The sequence below is a fragment of the Mobula hypostoma genome, chromosome 12, assembly GCF_963921235.1.
Source record: "Mobula hypostoma chromosome 12, sMobHyp1.1, whole genome shotgun sequence".
NCBI classification, from domain to species: domain Eukaryota; kingdom Metazoa; phylum Chordata; class Chondrichthyes; order Myliobatiformes; family Myliobatidae; genus Mobula; species Mobula hypostoma.
In genome coordinates this window covers 51,938,214-51,962,883 of record NC_086108.1, presented here as the reverse complement: position 1 = coordinate 51,962,883, position 24,670 = coordinate 51,938,214, and the positions used below count along the sequence as shown (strand labels likewise).

The following is a 24,670-nucleotide window of genomic DNA, read 5'->3' as shown; positions in this document are numbered from 1 at the left end:
AAAAGTGAAGCCAATCCCCAAACATGAACTTCCACTCTTTAAATTAAAGGAGATTTAGGGCTCAGAGACAAGGTGATCTATTCTCACCAGTCTTCCTCGAATGCTGAAATATAAAATGTTGCCAAATAACAGTCAAAAGCAAAAATTAAAAAAAAAACAAATATTACTGATCACTTCCTGTATCTTCTCTCCCCAGGTGCTTCTTCTGTGAAGAGTAAAATTAGAAGCAGGAGATCAGTTTGACAGAAGAGCTGTGAAAGAAAGGTTTGAGAAACAATGGCCTGCATCAATGTTTCTTACAATTTCCTGGGACTTGTGCTGAGGTATGTTGAAGGCAACCTAAGCTCCATTGCTCTGCAATCAGGGATCAACTATGCAAATAAATGGAAGGGTTAGAGTGGGAGGCTTTGGCTCAACAGGCTTCAGCAAGAAGAGGCAGTGGCTAAGGGTGATGAAACATTTGTAATCGTTTATTTTGATTGCAGAATTTAGGCTTGAGAAGTTAGATTCAATGTTATAACAAGCTCAGCGAGAAGCCGCTGAGTAAATGACCCATGTGAGGGCAAAACTCAAAGATGTCAGAGAGAAGGTACAGGTAAGAACAGGTGAGCTTTTTTTTGTTGCCTGGATATCCTTAGTCCTTAATTCAGTGTAGACATGATGGTGGTTAAGGCAGAGGAATGCTTCTCCTGTAAGATGTGCAATTACACGATACCTAACAGTTTCCCCGACTTTGGAAAGTCCACCCAACTTCAGCTCCTGCCTGACAAAGTCAAGGAACTGCAGCTGCATATACACAGGACCACCCATAGATGAAACTTTTACTGAGGTGGTCACACCCAGAGTACCAGAAACTTGATATTCATCCACAGAACTTTGATGAGTCCATATATAATTTGAAAGTCTTATTAAAAGCTCCATGAAAAACTAGATTAGTTAGCTTGAATTATGAGGAGAAATTGGATAGGCTAGGTCTGTTTTCCCTGAAGCAAAGAAGGCTGAGACATGACTGAATTATATAAAATTATAAGAGGCAAAGAGAGATTAGACAGCCAGATTCTATTTCCCTTCAGGAGGGATACCTAAAACTAGAGGGCATAGGTTTAAGGTGGAGAGTATTAAAAAGCCGAGGGGTAATTATTTTTTTCACAGAACAAGTAATTGGTATCTGGAATGAGCTGCCAGTGGAGGTCATGGAGCAGGAGTCATAACAACATTGAAACCATCTAGATAAATACTCGAATGAGCAGAACATGGAACAGATGCAAGCAAGTGGGATTAGTATCGATTGGCATAATGGTTGGCATAGAGATTATGGGCCGAAGGGCCTACTTCTATGCTGTACAATTCTATGATGCTATCTTCCTTAGCCAAGATCTTCAGAAATACTTGGAAGCACCAAATGAAGTCCCCTAATTTGGATGCATCTTTTCCATACAATATTTCTACCTTTAGAACATAGACCAGTACAGCACAGGAACAGGCCCTTTGGCTTTCAATGCTGTGCTGAACCAATTAAATTAGTATTCAGATAGCCAACTAAACTAATTTCTTCTGCCTGTGCAATGTAAATATTCCTCCATTTTCCTCACATTCATGTGCCTAAGAGTCCCTAATGTATCTGCCTCTATCACCACCCCTGGCAGCACTTTCCAGGAACCCACCACTCTGTGTAAAAAAAAAAAAAAAAAAAATTGCCCTTCACATCTTCTTTGAAATTGCCCCCTCTCACCTTAGATGCATGTCCTCTGGTATTAGACATTTCAACCCTGGGAAGAAGATACTCCCTGCCTCTCATAATCTTATAAACCTCTATCAGATCTCCCCTTGGAATATGTTCACTCCATCCACCACGCAAGGTGGGATATCCTAATGGTCATTCATTTCAATTTAATTTCCCTTTCTCATTCCAAAGTGTCAGTCCAAGGCCTCTTTTACTACCATGATGAGGTTAAACTCAGATTGGAGGAGTAACACCTCATATTCTGGCTAGGTAGCCTCCAACCTTACGGTATGGTTATTAATTTCTCTTACCTCCCTCCTTTTCTCTTTTTCCATTCCCCTTTTTGGTTCCCCTCTCACCCGTTTTCTTCTCTTCACCCACCTATCAGCATCCACTGTTTTCCATCTTCATTCCCTTTCTTCCATGGTCCACTGTCCTCTCCTATCAGATTCCTTCTTCTTCAGCCATTTACCTCTTCATCCATGCCCTCCCAGGGTCTTACTTCATCCCCCTTCCCCCACCTCATCTACCTTCCTCCCCTCACTTAGTCTCACCTATAATCTCTCAGCCAGAGGCGAGATAAACCATGATGGAACATCTGTCGAATATCTATAATCAAACCTGCACATTAAGAATTTATACTCTGACAAGTTTCAGAGCATGTTCAAAGCTGAGCCATCACCTTCAGGGAAGACAGAAAATTAGATCTAGATACAGTAGATTCTGGTAAATTGGGCCTTTAGTTATTCAGGGCAGCCACTCGTTTGGGATAACTGTTAAAACAACAAATAGTCTTTACAAGAATAGTTGGGATTTCCTTCATTTATTATTAGATTATGAAGACACAAAGTCCTCTTTTATTGTCATTTAGTAATGCATGCATTAAGAAATGATACAATATTCCTCCGGTGTGATATCACAGAAACGCAGGATAGACCAAGACTGAAAAAAACTAACAAAACCACATAATTATAACATGTAGTTACAACAGTGCAACAATACCATAACTTGATGAAGAAGTCCATGAGCACAGTAAAAGTTCAAAGTCTCTCAAATGTCCCACATCTCACGCAGACGAGAGAAGGAAGAAAAACTCTCCCTGCCATACCCGACCACGGTCTGACTCTGAGTCATCCGAAAACTTCAAGCTCTGATCAGCTCTCTGACACAGAGTACTGAGCGCCATCTCTATCCAAGCGATTCGACCTCCATCTCAGTCGCCAACAGCAGGCAAAGCCGGGGATTTTGAGGCCTTCCCACCGAAAGTTTCCCGACCATGCAGTAACGACAGCAGCGAACTAGTGTTTCAGAAATTTTTCCAGATGTTCCTCTGTGCTTTCACGTCCATCTCCATCAAATCAGAATTGTCCACGGCCCCTATTTAACAGATACGATATCATTTTTCACCAGAGGGCTGTGCATGCCCAGCGCGCTGCTTTCTCTCCTCCCGCCATTTGGGACACTATGCTGCTTAAATGGGACAAGAGACTGTTGTTGAACAGTTTCTAATGAGCATTAGTCGTGTGCATTCGTGTGGCCGTTAGACTGTACACCGCGCTTAGATAACAGTTTTAAAAAAGTGTTAGTTGCGTGTGTTTGTGTTCAAAAAACAGTGATTTTGTCACTGATAGTTGGCAGGAAATGAACAGTAAGCCAACTCAGAACTGTTTTGCTCACTGTGGTTTCAAGCATTCAGATTGGAGATGCCAGAAATGGCCGTTAGACATTATGGAGCGAACAGTTTTTTAAAAAATAGCGTCATCTCTGTTTGTGTTCGGTTATCCATTTGGGCTGATGGGAGCAACTAAAAAGAGCAGTGATTTTTGATCATTTTGGGTTTTTATGTTGCAGGAAGGTATTGAAGGCAGTCTATTATCTGCACTAGGTGTTTGCACTGATTTTTCTTCATTTAATCAAAAGAACATGGCAGCGATAAATTCTTCTGTTGATAACTATTAGAAACTAATACAGTTTTATTATACTGGAGTAGTATTGGTGGTGTTCCAACTTGTTCCGTATTTCATCTAAATGTATAATGTGTTACTCAGTTCAAAGCAGTTTGTTTTTGTTAAATCTTTTAACTATTCCCATGAAACTTCAGCTAATTGGGGCAGCCGTTTAATTGGGCCAAGATGCACTGGTCTCGATATGATATGCCCTAATTAATTGGAATCCACTGTAATTGATAAACGATGTTCAGAAACATCAATGATGGAAGCAGAAGCAAATTGATGTTACGGCCTTGGGTCATCTTCTGTCATGAGGGTAGAATTCCCACAATGAAATCATTGCACAGATGTGGACTATGTAGAGAGGCAATATTCTGCACGAACATTCCAACAGTTCTGTGGTTCCTCTCACAAAAACAATTGCACATAATGTAACATTACTGTCACACATTTTGTTTTGACAGTGAATCTCTTTGTCTTTGAAATTACCTCCTGAACCCCAGCTTCAAAGCCAAAGTAACAGTCAGATTGTCTGTGTAAGCTCTTATTACCCTCTGATTTCCAGCTACCCGCTGAATAATGCTCCCCGTGGTGCATTTGGGCATCAGATTCAGCAAGTACCTTGTGCCTTATGCAACCACACAAATGAGCTCACGGCTCAACACACAACAGACTGCAATTAATTACTATTTGAGGTAGAGGAATCAAATGAAAATAAAGAGATGGTAGAGACAGGCAAAGTCTCATCCATTATGATATTTAGAAGCATTTTTGAAACATCTGTTTTTTTTTGCAGGGAATTATTAGTCATTTTACTAAGGCATTCAGACTTTAAAGGGCAACACCGCCCTAACTATAATAGCTGATGGATCCAAGTCAGCAAACCTTTGGGAAATGGAACTTAACCCTTCAGACTCCCAAAGGAAAAGTCCATCAAATTTCCTATGAAATACCTTTTATACTACAGAGGTTACAAGTCTAGAATACACTAGATTGTATTGAGATCTATTTCACACCAGCCATAATTTTCAGTAATATGTGCAAGAGAACTTTGTTCAGATTACAATGGAGAAATCATCACAGCAAAGTAGAATTCTATCTTCATTCATGACACACTTTACAATGAGGTGACTGCAAACCAGCACTAAGCACAAGGAAAATCCTCATAATTAAATAGACTTAATAGATTTCTGCAAAAAGAGAAAAATATGGTTGACAGATCTCTCTATTGTCTATTTTTAAATATCAGCATAGATAAGGGTGGATAAAGGTTACATCTTGGGAGAACAAGTGGAAGCAGAATCAGATTTAATATCACAGGCACAAGTTGTGAAATTTGATGTTTAATGGCAACGGTGCATTGCAACACACAATAATAAAAACTATAAAATAAAGTATATATTTTAAAAATTACATTAAATAAGCAGTGCAAAAAGAGAAGGAAAAAGTACTAAGGAAGTGTTCATGGGTTCATTGTCCATCCAGAAATCTGATGATGGAGGGGAAAAAAGTGGTTCCTGAAACATCGAAGCAATACACACAAAATGCTGGAGGAACTCAGCAAGCCAAGCAGCATCTATGGAAAAGAGTAAACAGTTGATGTTTCGCGCTGAGACCCTTCATCAGGACTGGGGAAAAAAGATGAGAAATTAGAGCAAGGAGGTTGGGGTGGGGAGCGGGGAAGGAAGAAGTACAAGATGGTAGGTGATAGGTGAAAGCAGAAAATGGGGATGGGTGAAGTAAAGAGCTGGGAAGCTGATGGATGAAAGAGATAAAGGGCTGGAGATGGGGGAAATCTGATAGCGGGAGAGGACAGAAGGCCATAGAAGAAAGGGAGGTAGGAGGGGGAAGCATCAGAGGGAGATGACGGGCAGGTCAGGACATAAAGAGAGAGAGGGAAACGGAAATGGGAATGGTGAAGTGGGGGGGGGGGGCATTACCAGAAATATGAGAAATCAATGCTTATGCAATCAGGTTGGAGGGTACCGAGATGGAATACTGTGGCGGTGCAGCTGGCCATGGACTGCCATGTTGGAATGGGAATGGGAAGTAGAATTGAAATGCACTGACCACATTTTAATATTACATTGTCCAGAGTAATAACCAACAGGACACTGTCAGTCTCCATGTTCTTGAGATGTAGCCATGTTTCTCGTTGACATACAGGATAAAAAGTTTACCTGTATCGGGGATTGCTAATGCAGATGCAGTACACAATACCACCTCCAAAAGTTTGAAATGCTTGCAATTGTTCTTCATTAAGAATCACAAGGGTTGTCTGATTAATTCAGCAGATTGTTGAGTGGTTGAGCAATTTCAGCATATGAATTGACCCAGGCTCTGCTGTAGTTGCACAAACCCAGAAATGACCAGAGTTGCTGAACTGTTGTAGGAGGCTTTGCTGACTTAACCACTTTTGTACAATCCTCAGTGATATCCCTTTTACTTTGGGAAATTTTCTGTCCCAAGTAATTTACTTCCTCTTGTTGCAATTGTGCCTTTTCTAGATTTGCTTAGTGACCTTTGGAGGACACATAATTGACAAATTAAAGCATATCATGTTCCTGCAGGTCTGCAGCTTCGAATGCAATAGTCAAATCAATAGTCCCTAAGATGTTGTCTCAAAGCCATGTGATAGACAGTGGGACCATTGTGGAGCCCTTGTGTAGCTTTATCTACTGGTATTGTTTAGTATTAACTGTGAAAGCCTACCACAAGTGACATTCAGGTGCCAATGGTAACGATTATTATCCAATGGCCATATCAATAACTGTAAACCACTTGCACGATGGCTTTGAGTCATTGAAAAGAGTTGACTGATCTGCTACAAGAGGGGCAATACATTGATTAGCAACCTAGCAATCTACTGTCAGTCTCCAGGTACCATTCACTTTCTTAGCAGGCCAGACTGGACTATTCAACAGGTTGTGAGTTTCAACAAGAATCCCTCACTCCTCTAACTGGTTGATAATAGGTAAAAATACCTTTGATAGATGTTCTGTTCACAGGATATTGTTTACTACAAGGTGACATCTTACCAGAAAATCCAACAGGATTTATTTCCAGCAGGCCACAATCCTTTTTATCTTTCAACCGTATGAGTTGATTGGATGTTCAGATTTGGCCAACCACATGAGATTCCAAATGACTTTATCCTCTACAAACTCAAGAGTGGAATTTAAAATTAACAAGATACCATTCCAAGAAGAGGTTGCAAGACATCTCCTACCCAGAAATGTATTTCCCATAGGTGAGGACCAAGTTGTACCTCGAATAGTTTGCTTTTCTGTAATGTAACTCTCTGCCCTCCTGCATCATATGTACATTTACGGATATCAGTCAAAACTTTTTTGTACCTTTGGACAATAGATTTGGCAATACATGCTAGTTCAGCTTCTGAATCCAATAAGAATTCAGCACATTCATTAACCAATCAATAAGTTAACACACAAGCTATCTTTTTTTTTCTATCATGAAGCGCAAAAGTTGCAGGGAAGGGCCTAGTCACTTTTTTTTTAACCGGAACAATGCATTCATTATATCCACTATTGTTTGTTGAAACTGTGCCATTAGACTAGAATCGTCCAAACTTTGCAAAGCAGGGGTTTCATCTTGCTGTTGAACTTGTCTCTGTTGTCCATCTTGTTTTCTATGCTAACAACTTTTAGCCCAATGTCTGCCCTTACCACAGAAGTGACAGTGTTCTAGGGAGTTGGCTTTAGAAATGTGACTCAACCTGAGATTGCTGTGATACATATGGTGAAGATATTGGCTGTTAGCTTACCTGCAGCAGCTGTGCTGTTGATCAACAGGTAACTGGCCCACCAATAATGATTTTGGTCAATTTCAAAATCTCGTTCCATTTGTTTGGTGGCTTGCACTTGCTCACTGTGTGTAACAGCCTTTTTGCTCCAATTCAGTTTTGTCAGCTTTGCCATTTGGTAACATCTTGTTTCAGACCATCCATAAAAATTGGCCTCAAGGGTCATATGGCAAACATGGCAGAGCCTCATGGTCAGCTCTTTTTATACCCCACAGATTAGAAAAAATTCATTCTAATTTGTAGATAAGAGTCAACTAAACCACTAACCCCTATTCAGATAATGCAATGCCAAGAGAATCTTCCAGAAACATAAAAATATAACCTCTGAGGGGCACTCTGAACAACTGCATATACACTGTGACCACTAGGAAACATACTAAACAGTTACATGTATACAAGTAGTTATACAAAGTACTAGCAGGTAATTTGTTAATGCAAAGAAAATAATAATTAATCCAACTGTGCATAGGTTGCAAAGAGTACACAAAGTAGACAGATTAAGTGGGATGCCAAGAAGATGGCAAATGAAGCATGATGTAGGAATATGCAATGTTTAAAACTGAGTCATAACACCATACAACATGGAAACGTGGCCCTTTGACTGCTGCTCACTGTTGGAAAGGTGAGGGGGAGTTGATGGAAAACCAATCATCAAGTATCCATTTATACTAATCCTATTCTAACCCATTTCATTCTCCTCACCTTGCCATCAATTCCACTTCACCTTCTATTCTCCTCAACTTTTCAATCAATGAGCAGCAGGAATTTTACCACCCAGTAGTGCTGAGGCATAAAGTAAACTCAGACAACTGATCATATTCCATGGATCTAAAACTGTACCTTCTTGGAATACAAGGTTCATTTTGACAATGGTCAAATTTCACTTGCACATTGATTAAACATAAACTATCAGCTGCCTCAAAGCTTTGTGAATGATTGTCTGGCATCAAGTCATAACTTCCTCCTATCTTAACAGTCATATTATTGAAAACATCTCTGCTCTTTGTAATTATCTCCATCCCTCCCTGGCCACCATCTGGCCTATTTCATGATATTCAATCTTGAACTGATTATAAAAAAAAATGCATCACCAAGTTAGTTACTTTTATTTCTATGCTTCAAATCTCAGCTCCCCACCCCCTTGTATGTAAACCTTTATACCTACCGCATAATGATATCCGACCACCATGCTCAGAGCTTTGCAACTAACCTCTCTACCTTGCATAAACCCAAGATACCTTAAACTCTGCTACAACTATCTTATCTTGCATGTGGTTCTGCTTGTTTGCTGATCTATACTGCTGCCAATTCTGTGGTTTATTAAATTCAAATTGCTCGTTTCCACCCTTGTGGATCCATGGCCTCAATCCAACCTTTCTCTGACATGCCCTAGAGCCCTACAACACTTCTGATCCATAGCCTCTTGCCTCAGTGTTCATAAATCTCCGAATACCAAGTAATTAGGGAAGTTAACAACATGTTGGCCTTTAATATGTGAAAAATGAGTATGATAGGCCTCCTGCTCCATTTCTACAGAGATTCAGTAAGACTTCATTTGGATTATTGTGTACCAATCCATTTTCCCTAGCTAAAGATACACCACATTTGGGTGAGGATATGAGAATGATTCCTAGGTGAGTTTGTCAAACGAGGTGCGATCAAGCAGACTTGGCTGATACACTCATGTACATATTTTAAGAACGTGAGGGAATCTCATTGAAACATACAAAAGTCCTTAATTGGCTTGATAGGATAGAAATCAAATTGAAGTTTTCCCTGGCCAGTGTATCTAGAACCAGGGATCATAGTCTCAGAGTGGGGGAAATGGTGTCAGGATGGAGTTGAGAAGAAGAAGATGGTGAATTTTTAGAATCGTCTACTCAAGAAGCCTGTGGAAGTTCAGTCACAGAGTACTTTCTAGTCAGAAATCAAAAGATAATGGGAATCAAGATATATGGCATGAGTGGAATAAAGCTCAGTGGGGAAGAAAATAGCATGGTTTTGTAAACCATAAACCAACCATGATAGGCCAAATGACCTATTTATGCACCTTAATGTTCTTACTGTTTTTATTCATCCTCTCTTTGTTAATGTCCACTATCATATAGTCCTGAAACAGCATTCTCTTGAAAATCTTCATCTCAACAATTGTGACCACGTTTTTTTGACTGTCATTCTTAACATCCCTTTTGTGGTTCTACAGATATCCATCCTCTTTGTTAAGGATACCATTGGAAAATTTCACTCATGTAGGTAAATGTGGCTGCTGATAATGCAATTCACTTTTAAACATCTTTTCACTTCCAATGCCTCAAACCTCTAGGTAATACCCCAGGCTTGAAATTCCAACTGCAGCACACCTCTGCATTGTGGAGGGATTGATTTCCTAGAAAAATGTTCAAACTGTGATTTCCCGTAATGCAAACTAATGACAAGAATTGACATCATCTGTGTTATTTTGTGTTTTGGTGCCTATTTTGGCACTTTTTCCTCATATAAATTCCATAAGTACAAATCTAGTTCCATGACTGAATTTTTTTAGTCATGATTGGTGACTTTCATAGGAACAAACTTCCATTACCTTAAAAGCCGTAACACAGGGGGTATAATATATATGCTGAAGGACTACTGTATTGTCAGTGCCATCTTGTTACATCCAATTTTTAAAAGAACAAATTGGCTTTAGGGGGTATTTGCTGCCCAGGCATCAAATTTTGCAATGCACATCTCAGTCACAAAAAGAAGTTCCAGCAGAGGCAGTACAGCCGAGTCCTTTGTCATAGATATAAAATGTTAATGCAATGTTGGGAGTCACTGCTGCTGTCCTATTGTGAAAATCAACCATCTATTCTATTCATTCAGATGGGGGGGGGAGGGGGTAAAGAAAGGTCAGGAGTCCTGGTGTCCAACATATATTCCAGGCTACAACCATGCCAGTTTAGGTTGTTTCTATGTCTACATAATAAATATTGGATTTCAATGCAATGTGCTGCATAGAAGTGATTTGAAACATTTCTGCAAATCACAGGATGAAGCTTACATAAAATTAAAAATAAAAACTTATTTTCAATGAATTGCCAGTAATCTCGGGATCTGGACAGTGAGCAAACAATTCTGACAGACCCCTCCCAAAGCTAGCCAGTTAGAACCTTCTACTGCTAAACTGTTCACAGTGTTTTGAACCAGCCAACCTGATCACGATGTCTAATCAATATCCATTCGGACTCTGGAGGAGTATATAAGCCGGCATTCTTGAGGAGACAACACCCTCCAACTGCGCACTGATGATGGCTTCTCGACTGCAGCCAAAATGTCTGCAAATATTTTGCCAAGCTCAGCGATCAACCAAACTTCCAAACACCCAATTATTAGTTTTATTAATTTCTGCAATGCTAATTGTGATGAAAATGCTGCACATTTCCATGGTTTGCTCCTTTTATATAAATCCCTTCGTTAAAAATTAATTTTAAATACTCATGCTCAGAATACAAGCTCTATATACATTTTGTCCTGTCACTTGCAAAAAAAAACATAGCAGGTGGAATTGCAATATAATTATTTCATTTAGCAAACCGGGGCCTGTGTTAATATTACCACTTAAAAAACCCATGTCATTCCTTAGAATTCCCGTATTAAAAATATTTGAATTGGGACTGTATGAAGTAGCAGGGTCTTCCCACTGGGTGGCAGTCTTGGACATGTTTGACAAACTGCAAAACTGATCAAACATGGAAAATCTATCAGTTTTATATTAAAATGCACATATTTTATCTTGAAGATCCTCCTCAAAAGCTTAAGGACTTTCCTATCAATGGAAATTCCACCCTAAAAGTGCTTTCAGAATCAATTTAACTCCAACTCAGCTAATACAAAGATTGAACATGTATGAATATCAAAAATAATTCAAAAGCTCTTATAAAGGAAAGAACTTTAAAAATAAAATAATTTTTAAAAATTAAAAACAAAATCTTTAAATCAATCATTTATATATTGAAGGAAATTCTCTTGCACATACACTCAGTCTACAAACGTTACAGCCAACTGCAATCATTGGGCCTGTTGGATTGCTGTTGTGCATTTAATATTTTAGTAATATTGTAAATATATAGTTTGATTCAGTATTCTCTATTTAAATAATTCATTATGGGTTATACGTAAAAGAATGTGAATGGCATATGTCATTATGCCACCACATCAGAAGTGCATGACTTACTATGGTAAAAACAAAGTAGATACATTTATCCCTGGGCTCCAGTATTTTTTCTTACAATTAGTTTATGGAGTTACAAAACATAAGTGGCAATAAGCAAGTTTTATAATGAACCTGAGATGACTGCCTGTCACTGAAGTGCGTCTTTTTCTTTCCCCCTTCGGGAGGGAAGAGACATTTGAATTTATAAACAAAAAGAGGAAGAAAACATTTGAAATAGGCAGGTTCATAAACAGTGATCACAATAATAATAAATAAAATAAAGTAAGCAGAAATAGCTGGCTACAGCAGAAAGACAGATGCATTCAATGGCACAACAGATAAGTGATTTGTGTATACTGAATGAATTGAGCAGTATTTTGAAGCACATGAAATGGCTAATGGAACGCAAGTGCCAGTGTTACTGAATGTAATAAGTGGAAGACCATACAGTTTCCTTAGAAGTTTGACTGCTCCAACCAAACCAGCCAAAATAAGCTTTGCTGGATTCATGAAAGTACAGGAGGAGCTACATCCAAGTGTGGTCACAATGGAAGCACTGGCTCAAAGCTTTGTCTGGTGACCGAGGACAGATCAACAGTTCGAGCAGCTTGCCATGTACTGTTCTGGATGCCAACATGTCTAGAAGATGCCAAGAGAAGTGCCTCTCCATTTCTAGGAAAGGCCAACATTGCCCTGGCAGGGGATTCATGTGGATTTTGCCAGATCATTCATAAGCACAGATTTCTTGGTAGTATTACATGCAGCTACAATGTGGCCATATGTGTTCCCAATAGCCCCCACTACAGCTCCACACACTGTTAATGTGTTGAGAAGCCTCTTCCAAGGACTGGTGTTCCAGAACACTTAGTCAGCGGCAATGGATCACGGTTTGTTGCTAAACAGTTTCAGCCATTCCTGAAAATGAATGGAATAAGATATATTACATCTGCCTCACAGCACTGAGTTACAAATGGGTTGGTGGAAAGGTTTGTCCAGAGTCTAAGGAACACACTGTTAATAACTGGAGAAGGCTGGGATGTTGGAGAAGGAGACGGTCAGGATATCAGAGGAGCCGGTTTGGGTTCAGAGGCCACGTTGCTGCCCACTATTTGAAAGCATCAAAGTTGCGGCAGTATAACCATGGGAAATTATCTCGGTCTTTTCACTTGCGATAGCAAGACTCTGTTGGACAGTGATAATATAAGTTGCCGGAAGCCTGTTACCCTTGTCTGGTGGAGGGACAGATGACATGGGAGCTATGTAGCCTCAGCTGAAGTGAGGACTAGGCCTCAAGCCTTGGGCTTCCCTGCTACTGAAGACCAGGCGAGAGACGCAGAAGCATCACGGTATGGTGTCTGCATTCGGCTAGGGCCTGGACTCCCCTGTCAGTGCTTTGTTTGAGTTGTAGAATGACAGGTTGGATTGCATGCATCTGCACACTGCTGGGAGACTGTACCACTGATTACTGGATATTGTATATGGTCCAAGACCCTGAGTGACATGTTTTATTTTCCAAGTGATTCTTTGCTCGCTATTTTGAGTGTTATTCACTAATTTGAAGTTTGTTTCCCATTTTGAATGTTTTGCACCTTGGCCCCAGAGGAATGGTGTCTCGATCAGCTGTATCTACGTATTGTTGAATGATAACTAAAGTTGATTTGATTTGATGTGAATTGTCATCGGAACATACTACACTGACATCGAATCAGAAACTCGCCAATTTCCTTCTTACATATCATAATGCAGCACACTCCACAATCAACAACCCCCCAGCTATGCTGTTCCTGGGTTGTACCTTGTGCTCACGCTTGGATCTCTTCAAACCCAATCTCAAAAGGAGTATGCAGGACAAACAGCTGAAAAAAATTGAGGGCTCAGTAATTTATATGTGTATATGTGCTGAGATACATTCAATGTTAAGTTGGAATTTATAGCTAAGCAGGGAGGAGTGTTGTGTATTTAATATTTCAATAATATTTGAATAATATTGAAAATATATTGTTTGAGACCCCAAGACATAGGAGCAGAATAAGGCCATTTGGCCCATTGAGTCTGTTCTGCCATTCAATCATGGCTGAATACTTTTATCCCCACCTCAGCCCCACTCCCCAGCCTTCTCCCATTAACCTTTGATGCCATGTCCAATCAAGAACCTGTCAATCTCTGCCTTAAATAAACCTAATGACCTGGCCTCCACAGCAATGGTCACAAATTTCACAATTTTGTCACCCTCTGGCTAAAGAAATGTCTCCTCATCTGTTTTAAATGGATGTCCCTCTATCCTGAGGCTGTGCCCTCTTGTCTTAAGACTCCCTCACCATGGGAAACACCCTTTCCACATCTACTCTGTCTAGGCCTTTCAACATTCAAAAGGTTTCAATGAGATCCCTTGTCATCCTTCTAAACTCCAGCGAGTACCGACCCAGAGCCATGAAATGTTCCTCGTATGATAACCCTTTAAGTTCCGGAATCATTCTTGTGAACCTCCTCTAAACTCTGTCCAATGCCAACTCATATTAAATGAGGAGCCTAAAACTGTTCACAATACTCAAGGTGAGGCCTCACCAGCGCCTTATAAAGCCAGACCATCACATCCCTGCTCTTGTACTCTAAACCTCTTGAAATGAATGCCAACATTGCATTTACCTTCCTCACCACCCAATCAACCTGCAAGTTAACTTTTAGGGTGTCCTGTACAAGGACTCCCAAGTCCCTTTGTACCTCAGATTTTTTTATTTTCTCCCCATTTAGAAAATAGTCTGCACATTTATTTCTACTACCTAAGTACATGAACATGCGTTTTCCAACATTGCATTTTATTTGCCACTTTTACCCATTCTCCTAATCTGTCTAGGTCCTTTCTGCAGCCTACCTGTTTCCTCAACACTACATGCCCCTCCACCAATCTTGGTAACATCTGCAAACTTGGCAACAAAGCTATCTATTCCATCATCTAAATAATTGATATTCAGCATAAAACCAAGAAGCGGTCCAAATACCAACTCCTATGGAACAGCACTAGTCACAGGCAGCTAACCAGAAAAGGATCCTTTTATTCCCACTCACTGCCTCCTACCAATCAGCCAATGCTCTAACCATGCTGGTGACTTTTCTGTAATACCATGGGCTCTCAATTTTGTAAGCAGTTTCATATGTGGCACCTTGTCAAATGCTTTCTGAAAATCTACTGCATCCCCATTATCTATCCAACTTGTAATCACCTCAAAGAATTCCAACAGGTTCATCAGACAAGATTTCCCCTTAAGGAACTTGTCCTTTGTCTATATTAACTTGTGTCACCAAGTACTCCATAACCTCATCCTTAACAATTGACTCCAACCTCTTCCCAACCACTGAGGTCAGGCTAACTGGTCTATAATTACTTTTCTGCTGCCTCCCTCCTTTCTTAAAGAGTGGAATGACATTTACAATTTTCCAGTCCTCTGGCACCATGCCAGAGTCCAATGATTTTTCGAAAGATCATTACTAATGCCTCCACAATCTCTACCATTACCTCTTTCAGAACCCTAGGGTGCAGTTCATCTGGTCTGGGTGACTTATGAAGGTCTTCCAGCTTCTTGAGCACCTTCTCCCTTATAAGAGTACCTGCACATACCTCTTCCTTCACACACTACAACATCTGGCACACTGCTAGTGTCTTCCACAGTGAAGAACAATGCAAAATACTTAAGTTCATCTGCCATCTCCTTGTCCCTGTTATTATTTCTCCTGCCTCATTTTCTAGAGGTCCTATATCCAGTCTCAACTATTTATTTTATTTTATTTTATTTATTTATTTTACATACTTGGAAGCTTTTACTATCCACTTTGATATTGTTTGCTGGCTTTCATATTTCATCTTTTCCCTCCTATTGATTCTTTTACTTGCTTTTTGTATGTTTTTTTTTAAAAAGCTTCCTAATCCGCTATCTTCCTGCTAATTTTTGCTTTGTTGTATGCCCTCTTTTTTTACTTTTACATTAGCTTTAACTTCCCTTGTCAACCACGGTTGTGCTATTTTGCCATTTGAGTATTTCTTTGTTTTTGGAAATCATCCATCATGCACTTTCCTCATTTTCCTCAGAAACTCAAGACACTGCTGCTCTGCCGTCATCCCTGTCAGCATCTCCTTTCAATTTACTTTGGCCAACTCATCTTATAGCACTAATTTCTGTTACTCCACTGAAATACTGCTACATCAGACTTTACTTTCTCCCTGTCAAATTTCAAGTTGAACTCAATCATATTATGATCACTGTCTCCTAATGGTTCTTTTACCTTAAGCTCCCCAGTTGCCTCTGGTTCATTACATAACACCCAATCCAGTACAGCTGATCCCCTACTAGGCTCAATGACAAACTGCTCTAAAAAGCCATCTCGTAGACATTCAACAAACTCACTCTCTTGAGATCCATTTCCAACCTGATTTTCCCCAATCAATCTGCATGTTGAAATCTCCTACCTACTGAACCAAACTTGGTGGAAGTCTGAAATAGAGAGCAAACACACCATTGGGAGTATTCTATACACTTTGGAACAGATCAGAAAGTAAACTATGGAAAGGTACAAAAATAACAGGGTTATTGTCATAGATTACTTCAACGTCCCTAATATTGATTGGCATCTCTTTAGTGCAAAAGGCTTAGATGGAGAAGACTTTGTTTGGTGTCTCCAGGAAAGATTCCTTACAGAATATGAGGATAAACCAGCTAGAAGGAAAAACATACTACATCCAGTGCCAGGCAATGAACCTGGTCAGGTGTTAGATCTCTCAGTGGTTGAGCATTTTAAAGATAGTGACCACACAGTATCTGTGGTCAGGGATAGAAGCAGATGAAAGTATCTAATTGGAGGACGGTGAATTATGATGCTATTCGGCAGGAACTTCGGAGTGTAAACTGGGAACGGAGGTATGTGGGGAAAATGCACACACAGAAATGTGGAGGTTGTTTAGGGAGCACTTGCATGGATGTCTGGATAGGTTTATTCCATTGAGGAAGGGAAAGATGGTAGGGTGAAGGAACCATAGTTGACAAGAGAAGCAGAATATCTAGTCAACAGGAAGAAGGAAGTTTATTTAAGGTTGAGGAAACAAGAATCAGATGGGGCTTCAGAAAGTTACAAGATAGCTGAAAGCAGTTTAAGAAGGGAATTAGGGGACATGAGAAGGCTTTGGTGAGTAGGATTAACGAAAACCCTGAAGTGTTCTAACACACATAAAGAACAGAAGGATGATGAGAGCAAGGCTTGACCAGCCAGGGAGAGAAGAGGAAACATGCTTAGAGATGAAGGAGATTGGTGGCCCTTAATGAATATTTTGCTTCAGTATTCATGAGAGAGAGAGAGACCTTGACAAATGTAAAAGTAGATGTAGAACAGATTAATATACTGGGAACATGTCAAGGTTAAGAAAGAGGATGTGCTGGAACTTTTGAAAAACTTTGGGATAGGTAAGTCCCCAAGATTATTTGTGATATGCCCCAAGTTAATACAGGAAGCGAGAGAAAAGATTGCTATGATTTTGGTGATAATCGTTGCATCCTCACTGGCCATGGGAATCGTACCAGATGATTGGAGAATGACAAATTTGATAAACTTGTTCAAAAAAGGTAACAGGATAATCCTGGGAATTATTGACCAATGAGCCTTATATCAGTGGTGGAAAACTGCTGGAGAAGATTTTTAGAGACAGGAATTATGAGCATTAGTAGGAGCATTGTCAGATTAGGGATAATCATGGCTTTGTGAGGGACAGGTTGTGCTCCATGGGCCTGATTGAATTCTTTGAGGAAGTGGAAAAAAACGATGAAGGTAGAGTGGTGCATATGTATTTTAGTAAGGCTTTTGACAAGGTTCATTCAGAATGTTATGAAGCATATGATCGAGGGGAACCTGGTTGCATGGAACTGAATTGGCTTGTGCACAGAAGGCAGAGAGTGATAATAATGGTGCATATTCTGCCTGAAGGTTGGTGGCCAGTGATGTTCCACAGGGATCAGTTCTAGGACCCCTGCTCTTTGTGATTTATATAAATGAATTAGATAAGGAAATGACTTAGTAAGTTTGCTAATGACACAAAAGTTGGCGGTGTTGTGGATAGTGTGGAAGGTTTTCATAGGTTACAATGGTACATGGTTAGGATGCAGAGCTGGGCTGAGAAGTGGCAGATGGAGTTCAATCTGGAAAAGTGTGAAATTATACACTTTGGAAGGTTGAACTTGAAGGCAGGGTACAAGATTAATGGCAGAATTCATTGCAGTGTAGAGGAACAGAGGGATCTTGGGGTCCACCTCCATAAATCCCTCAAAGCCGATACAGTGGTTAAGAGGGTGCATGATGTCTTGGCTTTAACTTGTTGGGGGATTGATTTCAAAAGTTGTGAGGTAATTTTGCACTCTATAAAACTCTTGGAGTTGTGTGTCCTGCTCTGGTTGCTTCATTATAAGAAGTGCATGCAAATTTTAGAGAGAATGCAGAGGAGCTTTGCCAGAATGCTGCCTGGATTAGACAACATGCCCTCGGAGGAAAGGTTAAGTGAGCTAGGGAATTTCTCTTTGTACTGACAGAGGATGAGAAGCAACATGATGGAGGTGTGTTATGAGAGGCACAGATAGTATTCAGGCAGCAATTCTCTCCCAAGGCAGCAATGGCCAGTAACAGAGGACATCCATGTAAGGTAAGTGGAGGAAAACGTAAGGGAGGTGTCAGAGGTAATTCCCACCTCCTCCCCCCACAGAGCATGGTAGGTGCTGGAAAGCACTGCCAGGGTTGATATACAGGCAAATAGAATATGGACATTTAAATGACTCTTAGATTGGCACATAGTGCTAAAAATATGGAGGATTATGGGCTGTGATGAGGGGAGGGTTAGATTGATGGTGAAATAGATTTATGTAAGTTGGCACAACATTGTACTGTGCTATACTGTTCTGTGTTCTATGTTCTTCTCACGAGCAGGACCAATTATATCCCATGCTTTTACTTTCTTTTCTACTACTCTGAGCCCAATGTTGGAGAACATTATTTTTGTGTATTTTGAAAGAAAGTAGTTATTAATAGAACTCTCAGCATCTATGTACTTTTGCTCAAATGTTTGGACATCTGTTTTATATAATTCACCATCATTCCAAATTACAACAGTCTTCTGTGTTCAAAGTCCTCAAGTAGGTTCCATTGCCTTTTATTTTCTTTAAGAAAGCATTCACTGTAAGCCTATATAACAAAATATATATGAGAGCCTGAGGACAATTAGAAAACTACACATTTAAAAGGTTGCAGAGTATTTACTGGAGGGAAACAGACCACCAAACCCAACAGCTGTATACTGGCATTCATGCTCCACATACGTCTGTCAACTTCCTTCACCTGACTCAATCAAACATCTTTCTCCTTAACATTCATATCTGAATTTCCCTTAAATGCATCTATACTACTCAGTTTAACCAGTCATTGCTGTAGCAATTTCCACATTCTCACTACTCCCAAATCCCCAGTTTTTTAATTGGTCAGTTTGTTACCTTATCCATTATAGCTACAGTGTGATGACATGCTGTGAGAAGTTTAAAAAAAATAACATGAAGGATTGAGAGAGAAAAGACTCTGAACAACACAGCACAAAAGGAAGTCATTAGTACTATACATCTGTGCCAGTTTCTGAAAAACCAATCTGATTAATAGCACTCCATGCTCGTTTTCTATTACCTTGCAATATTATTTTCCTTTGCTTTTAAAAGAAATTAAAATTTCTACCCTGTTTTTCATACCTTTCCAAAGTCTTCCTTCTCCCTCATCTCTAATTTCCTTGCCTGCAAATATCTGAGGTCTCTGCATTCTGAACCTATAATTGTCCCAAAGTTTAATCGCTCTAACTTTGGCTGCCTACCTTCTAATCCCAAGATGCCTAGTTTTAAAATTCCACACATCTTTTTCTTCTTCAAGATATTTAAAATCTATCCCTTTGACTTAATTTTTGATCATCTAATATTTCTTTGAATGGCCTGACATGAAGCATTTGTCCTTTGATTATTATGTGAAGTGCATAGAAATGTCCTTTGCTATTTTGCTGTATAAACAGAAGATAGGGTTGTTATTATTGTTGTTGAATCTGCGCCAACACCTCTCCAAGCAATGCATACTCTCTCGTAACAACTTGCTGCTTTAAAACAATCCTCCAGCAAAACCCCTTATTCATTCACCATTTAGCAAATTATGCCCTCCGGCTAGCAATATTCTTGCCAGGGCGATGTTTCCCCAGCTCTACTGTACCAATGCTCCATCTTAAGTTGTGCTTGAATTTCCTCTGATCCTACAAGAGGAATACCAGGTTCCATCCCTTCACATTACAACATACACTCATGCCTAGTATCATTCTAGTAAATCATTCCCACATGTTCTACTACCATCATTCCTCAGATATAGTTGCACTGTGTTTAAAACAAAAAAAAGTTACTATGCTGGCACATACAACATTTTTATCATAATTTAAATGCTCTATAATCTACCAATAAGGCATTTACACTGAGGTTCCACGCTAGATGGACTGGAAACATTAACTTGAATACACAGGTTAAAAAGATCTGTAGATCTGCTTTTCAAGAAACAGTTACATTTGGGAGTCCACCAAAGCACATTTCAAACTTCCAGAATTCTCAACAGTTTCTTTCTTTTGTTGTTACTGAATTTAACAGAGATGACAGTAAATGCACACTGTTCAAACCTTTGAACAAATTATGGTCCCCAGTATGAGAAGGACTACAAATAGCTATCAATTATATGGAACATTCTTTGTGATTTACTTTCCTTTGTGCACTAAACTTTAGTGAATATATTAAATCGCACTTGTTAAACTCTGTGCAGTTTCAATGGATTAATGACAGTTAAATTATTGCCAATGGGAATTTAACAGGAATGTAGTAAGCAAATGATTTCATTACCTTTTTCTGTCAATTTTCACACACTCTCCACACGGTTTATGCCTGACTTCATCTCAGGGCATAGGTTTGCAAACAATATCTAATACATGCCATTATAAGCCCACAAGTTCCTACAGCTATTTCAACATCATCTCCGTTCATCCTGCTTCCTGTAAGGACTCCATTACATGTTCTGAGTTTGTTCATCACAGATGTGTTTCCCAATGATAAGATTTTGCACACTTGTGCTTTTGAGATGTCTTCCCTTTTAACTAACCATGGCCTCCCTTGTAACATAATTGACAGGGCTCTCATCATAAGCAAAACTGTCAAAAAAAACGATGTGCAAAATTTTGAAGAACACGAATTGCAAAAAGTCCTTGAAAATGAGCCTGTTGATTGTAGAATCAGTTCAGAGTTGTAGTGAATTAAGTTATCCATACTGGTCCAGGAGCCTGATGGTTGTAGAGAAATAACTGTCCATGAACCTGGTGATGTGGGACCAAAGACTTCTGTAATCCTGCCCAATTGTAGTAGCTTTCTTGAGGCAGCACTCCATGTAAATTTACTTAATGGTAGGGAGGGCTTTGCCTGTGATGGACTGGGCTGTATGCATCACTTTCTGTAGTCTTTTCTGTTCCTGGGCATGAAGCAAACACTGTGGATGCTCTCCACTGTGTATTAGTAGAAATTTGTCAACAGAAATTCCTTTGGAGTTCTATTGACAAATAAACCATTCCTTGAAAGTACCTCTTGTACTTCCTTTGATTGCCGGTCCTGAAGATGGAGTTACCCTTGCCCTCACATTCCACCTCCCTACCTCCTCTGACAATGCATCATCTTCAACAAGATTACAATACCAGCCACATCATTCCCTCTCCTCCCCTTTCAGTTCTGAAATTTTCCAAAGGGACCTGGTTCACTCTTCCATCTCCACCAACCACAGTTTCTCACAAGATCATCACAGGCCTTCTAGATAATGTAGCAATGTTGCACTCCTTCAGATTTGAAACACTGCATCTTGTGCTAACAATGTGGTCACCTCTACACTGGAGAAGCCGCACATGGATTGGCAATGAACTTATGCTTAGTCCACAATGGTGAGCGCAAGCTTCCATTGTACTTCTGTTCAGACCTCTCTGTCTTTGACCCTTTACATTGTCTGAGTAATGCCAGTACACTCTGGACGAACAGCATCTCATATTTCACCTTGGATATCGTAGCCCTTGGGATTCAATGTTAAACAATTACAGCTATCCAGCCTTTCCTAATTGCATCAGAACTGGCCAGTTCTGGCATAAAACCGTCCAGTGATTATGACAACTTGGGTTCTTTCTACCCCTCTCTCTCCCCATGAGTATTGTCTGATCTTCCAGGCATCTCTAACATTCCCTTTTGGTTCAGATTTCCAGTAACAGTATCTCATAGTTCAAATATATTCTTTAGTTCCCTTTCTCTCTCAATTTTTCTCTGCCATGTACTAACAATTACGCCTCCTGGACAAACTTACCCTTCATCCTATGACAAACATTTTCCTTGTTTTCTCCACCATCTCCCCCAACATGAATCACACTTTTCCAGTTCTGATGAAGAGACATTGACCTAAAAAGTTAATTCTGTTTCTCCCTCCACAGATGCTGACTGACTGGCTCAGTGTTCCCTTTGATTCAGATTTCCAACAGTAGCAGTTATCTAAAGTTTCCATTAAAATTAGCACTGAGAGGAACTGACATCCCTTTGTTGAATTTTAGGAAGGCTCACTATTCTTCTGGAATGTGAGTAAGGAGCACAATTGGGTGAGAAGCAAAAGCCGTGAGGGGAGAGAAGGTTTCAGTTAGCAACAATTAGTGAGTCTGTTCTGACAAACGTCTTCAACCTGCAATATCCACAAGTGCTGCCTGACCTGCTGAGTGCTTCCAGCATTTTTCTGTTTATTTCAGTAAGCAGAGGCCATGGGAATGTAGAGGAAGAGGTGGTTTGCGAAGAACATTGAGGAATGGAGCAGAGTGGGTATTACATCCAATGACAAGTTAAGTAGATTCAAATTATCCATGTTAAACTAGAACCTGGAATTAAAATTATACCCAGAAATACAACCAATTTTCTCAACTTCATTATATAAAATATTAATAGCTTCACTGCACTGGTTAAGGATCTTCACTTATTGGCTAAAAGGAACCTCAAAGTCATTCGGTTCCTAAATGGACATTGAACCCATGAACACTACCTCACTGTTTTAATATATATTATTTCCGTTTTTACACAATTCCTAATCTATTCAATATACATTTACTGTAATTGATTTACTTATTTATTTTTACTTTTTTTTCTTCTACATTATGTTGCATTGAACTGCTACTGTGAAGTTAACAAATTTCACGACACATACTGGTGATAATAAACCTGATTCTGAAAGTCTGTAGTAGAGATGGTGCATCTCTAAATTCTAGCATGAGTTTCTCTAAAAATGCAAGCTATGGCTGAAGTTAGTGAAAGATATACTACTTCTAAAACTTATAAATGAGGGGCTTAGAGCTTTGCAAATGCCTGAATTATCTCTAGGGGTCCCAGTAATAGCATATAACCTATGGACTGCTCTACTCCAATGACCTCGCCTGCTGTTTTTCTAACTATGCACCACTAGTTACCTCACTTTGTTGATTATTTTATTATTCTTTTTCCCCTAATGACCATTGAAATTTTCCTGCTTTCTTAATTACCTATAAAGAACTCCAGAAGAATAATTTTACATTGGAGAAATACAATGAAAACAATGAATAGAATTTTTAAATAAAATTTTAGATATTTATGAAGAAATCCCTTGCCAACAGAAAACACCAATGACTGCAAGAACTAATGATTTTGTTTCTGAAAACCCATTTCTTCTGTCAACCCTCTCAGATCAAAGCAGTTTTTACTAATAACACTGGAAGGTGCCAAACTGTATCCAAAGACAATGCAATTCTGCTTATAACAGAGTCACACAGTTCAAAGTAGGTCACATGGATAGTAAGGGCTAAGAGGAGTTATCTTAATGGCACAATGAGATATTCACATCAAACAAGCTAACAACGATGACCTATCTTTCCCTTCCTTTTAGAGAATTAACTAATTCTTATGCAGCAGGAAAACTGTATAAGTCATCCCTTGTACAGACATTTAGAAATATACAAACGTATCTCTGAAGAATTCACAAAGCACTACACAGAAATTTGAAGTGCAGAATAGAATTTCCTCTCACACAATTTATGTGAAAAAATCCAAGTCAACACAAATTATTTTCAGCTCCTGTTTGTTGATGCATATGCAAACGATAGGCCTCTTGTAACAGAAAATTATGATATGAACCATTTTCTAGAAATGCAACAAACCAACCCACCAAATACCACCACCCTGCCCCCCCCCACACACAAAACAGGGGTCACCTCCAATTACGATATATATGTGGAAATTAAGGATTACAGATGACTGCAATACTTTAACAGACAGTTTTCCTCTCAACAGTCATTTGGGAATTTGTTGTTTTTTTAGCATCTCTTGTTTAGGTGGTCTCTGAATACTTACCACTTCCTGAATTAGAAGTAAAGATTCATGTAATGTATGGCCGTATTTCCATATTCAACAATTAATTTAAAATGCTGCATCTCAGTAGAAAATGGTGACGGATTAATTTAAGATGAATATCAGGGAGTACTTACTCTCCCACTTAAATAAAAATGAACAATCCAGAATGATTTAAAATAGACTTTGACAACGTGTTGAAAGAAATAAACATTTTTTGTAAAAGGATGTCAAGCCAACACAAGAAATGACCTTCCTATATTACTGATAAATGATGGAGATAACCTACCTTTCCAAATTCTCTTAGTGTGTGTGTCTGTAATGGAAGTCCAGTCTCCTTCGTGTTTCTCAGAAGAGCTGAGAGAAGAAAGCACAAGGGACTTGCATTTGAAACTGAAATGTCCCATAATTCAAAATATTGAAACATATTATAAAAACCTTGTAAAATTATAAATTATAGAAATAAAATTATAAAATTGTTTTTAAAATATTATAAAAACATGCTAAAAT

General features: G+C 39.3%; 1 protein-coding gene across 1 annotated transcript in view; it reads right to left on the bottom strand.

The window, feature by feature from the left end:
- pde4dip (phosphodiesterase 4D interacting protein) overlaps positions 1–24,670 on the bottom strand; it is a 440,914-nt gene that overhangs the window by 360,547 nt on the left and 55,697 nt on the right. Inside the window, exon 3 of the mRNA XM_063064080.1 lies at positions 24,450–24,517. Within this exon, the coding sequence (XP_062920150.1) occupies positions 24,450–24,517 (68 nt within the window). The remainder of the gene's footprint in view (positions 1–24,449; positions 24,518–24,670) is intronic.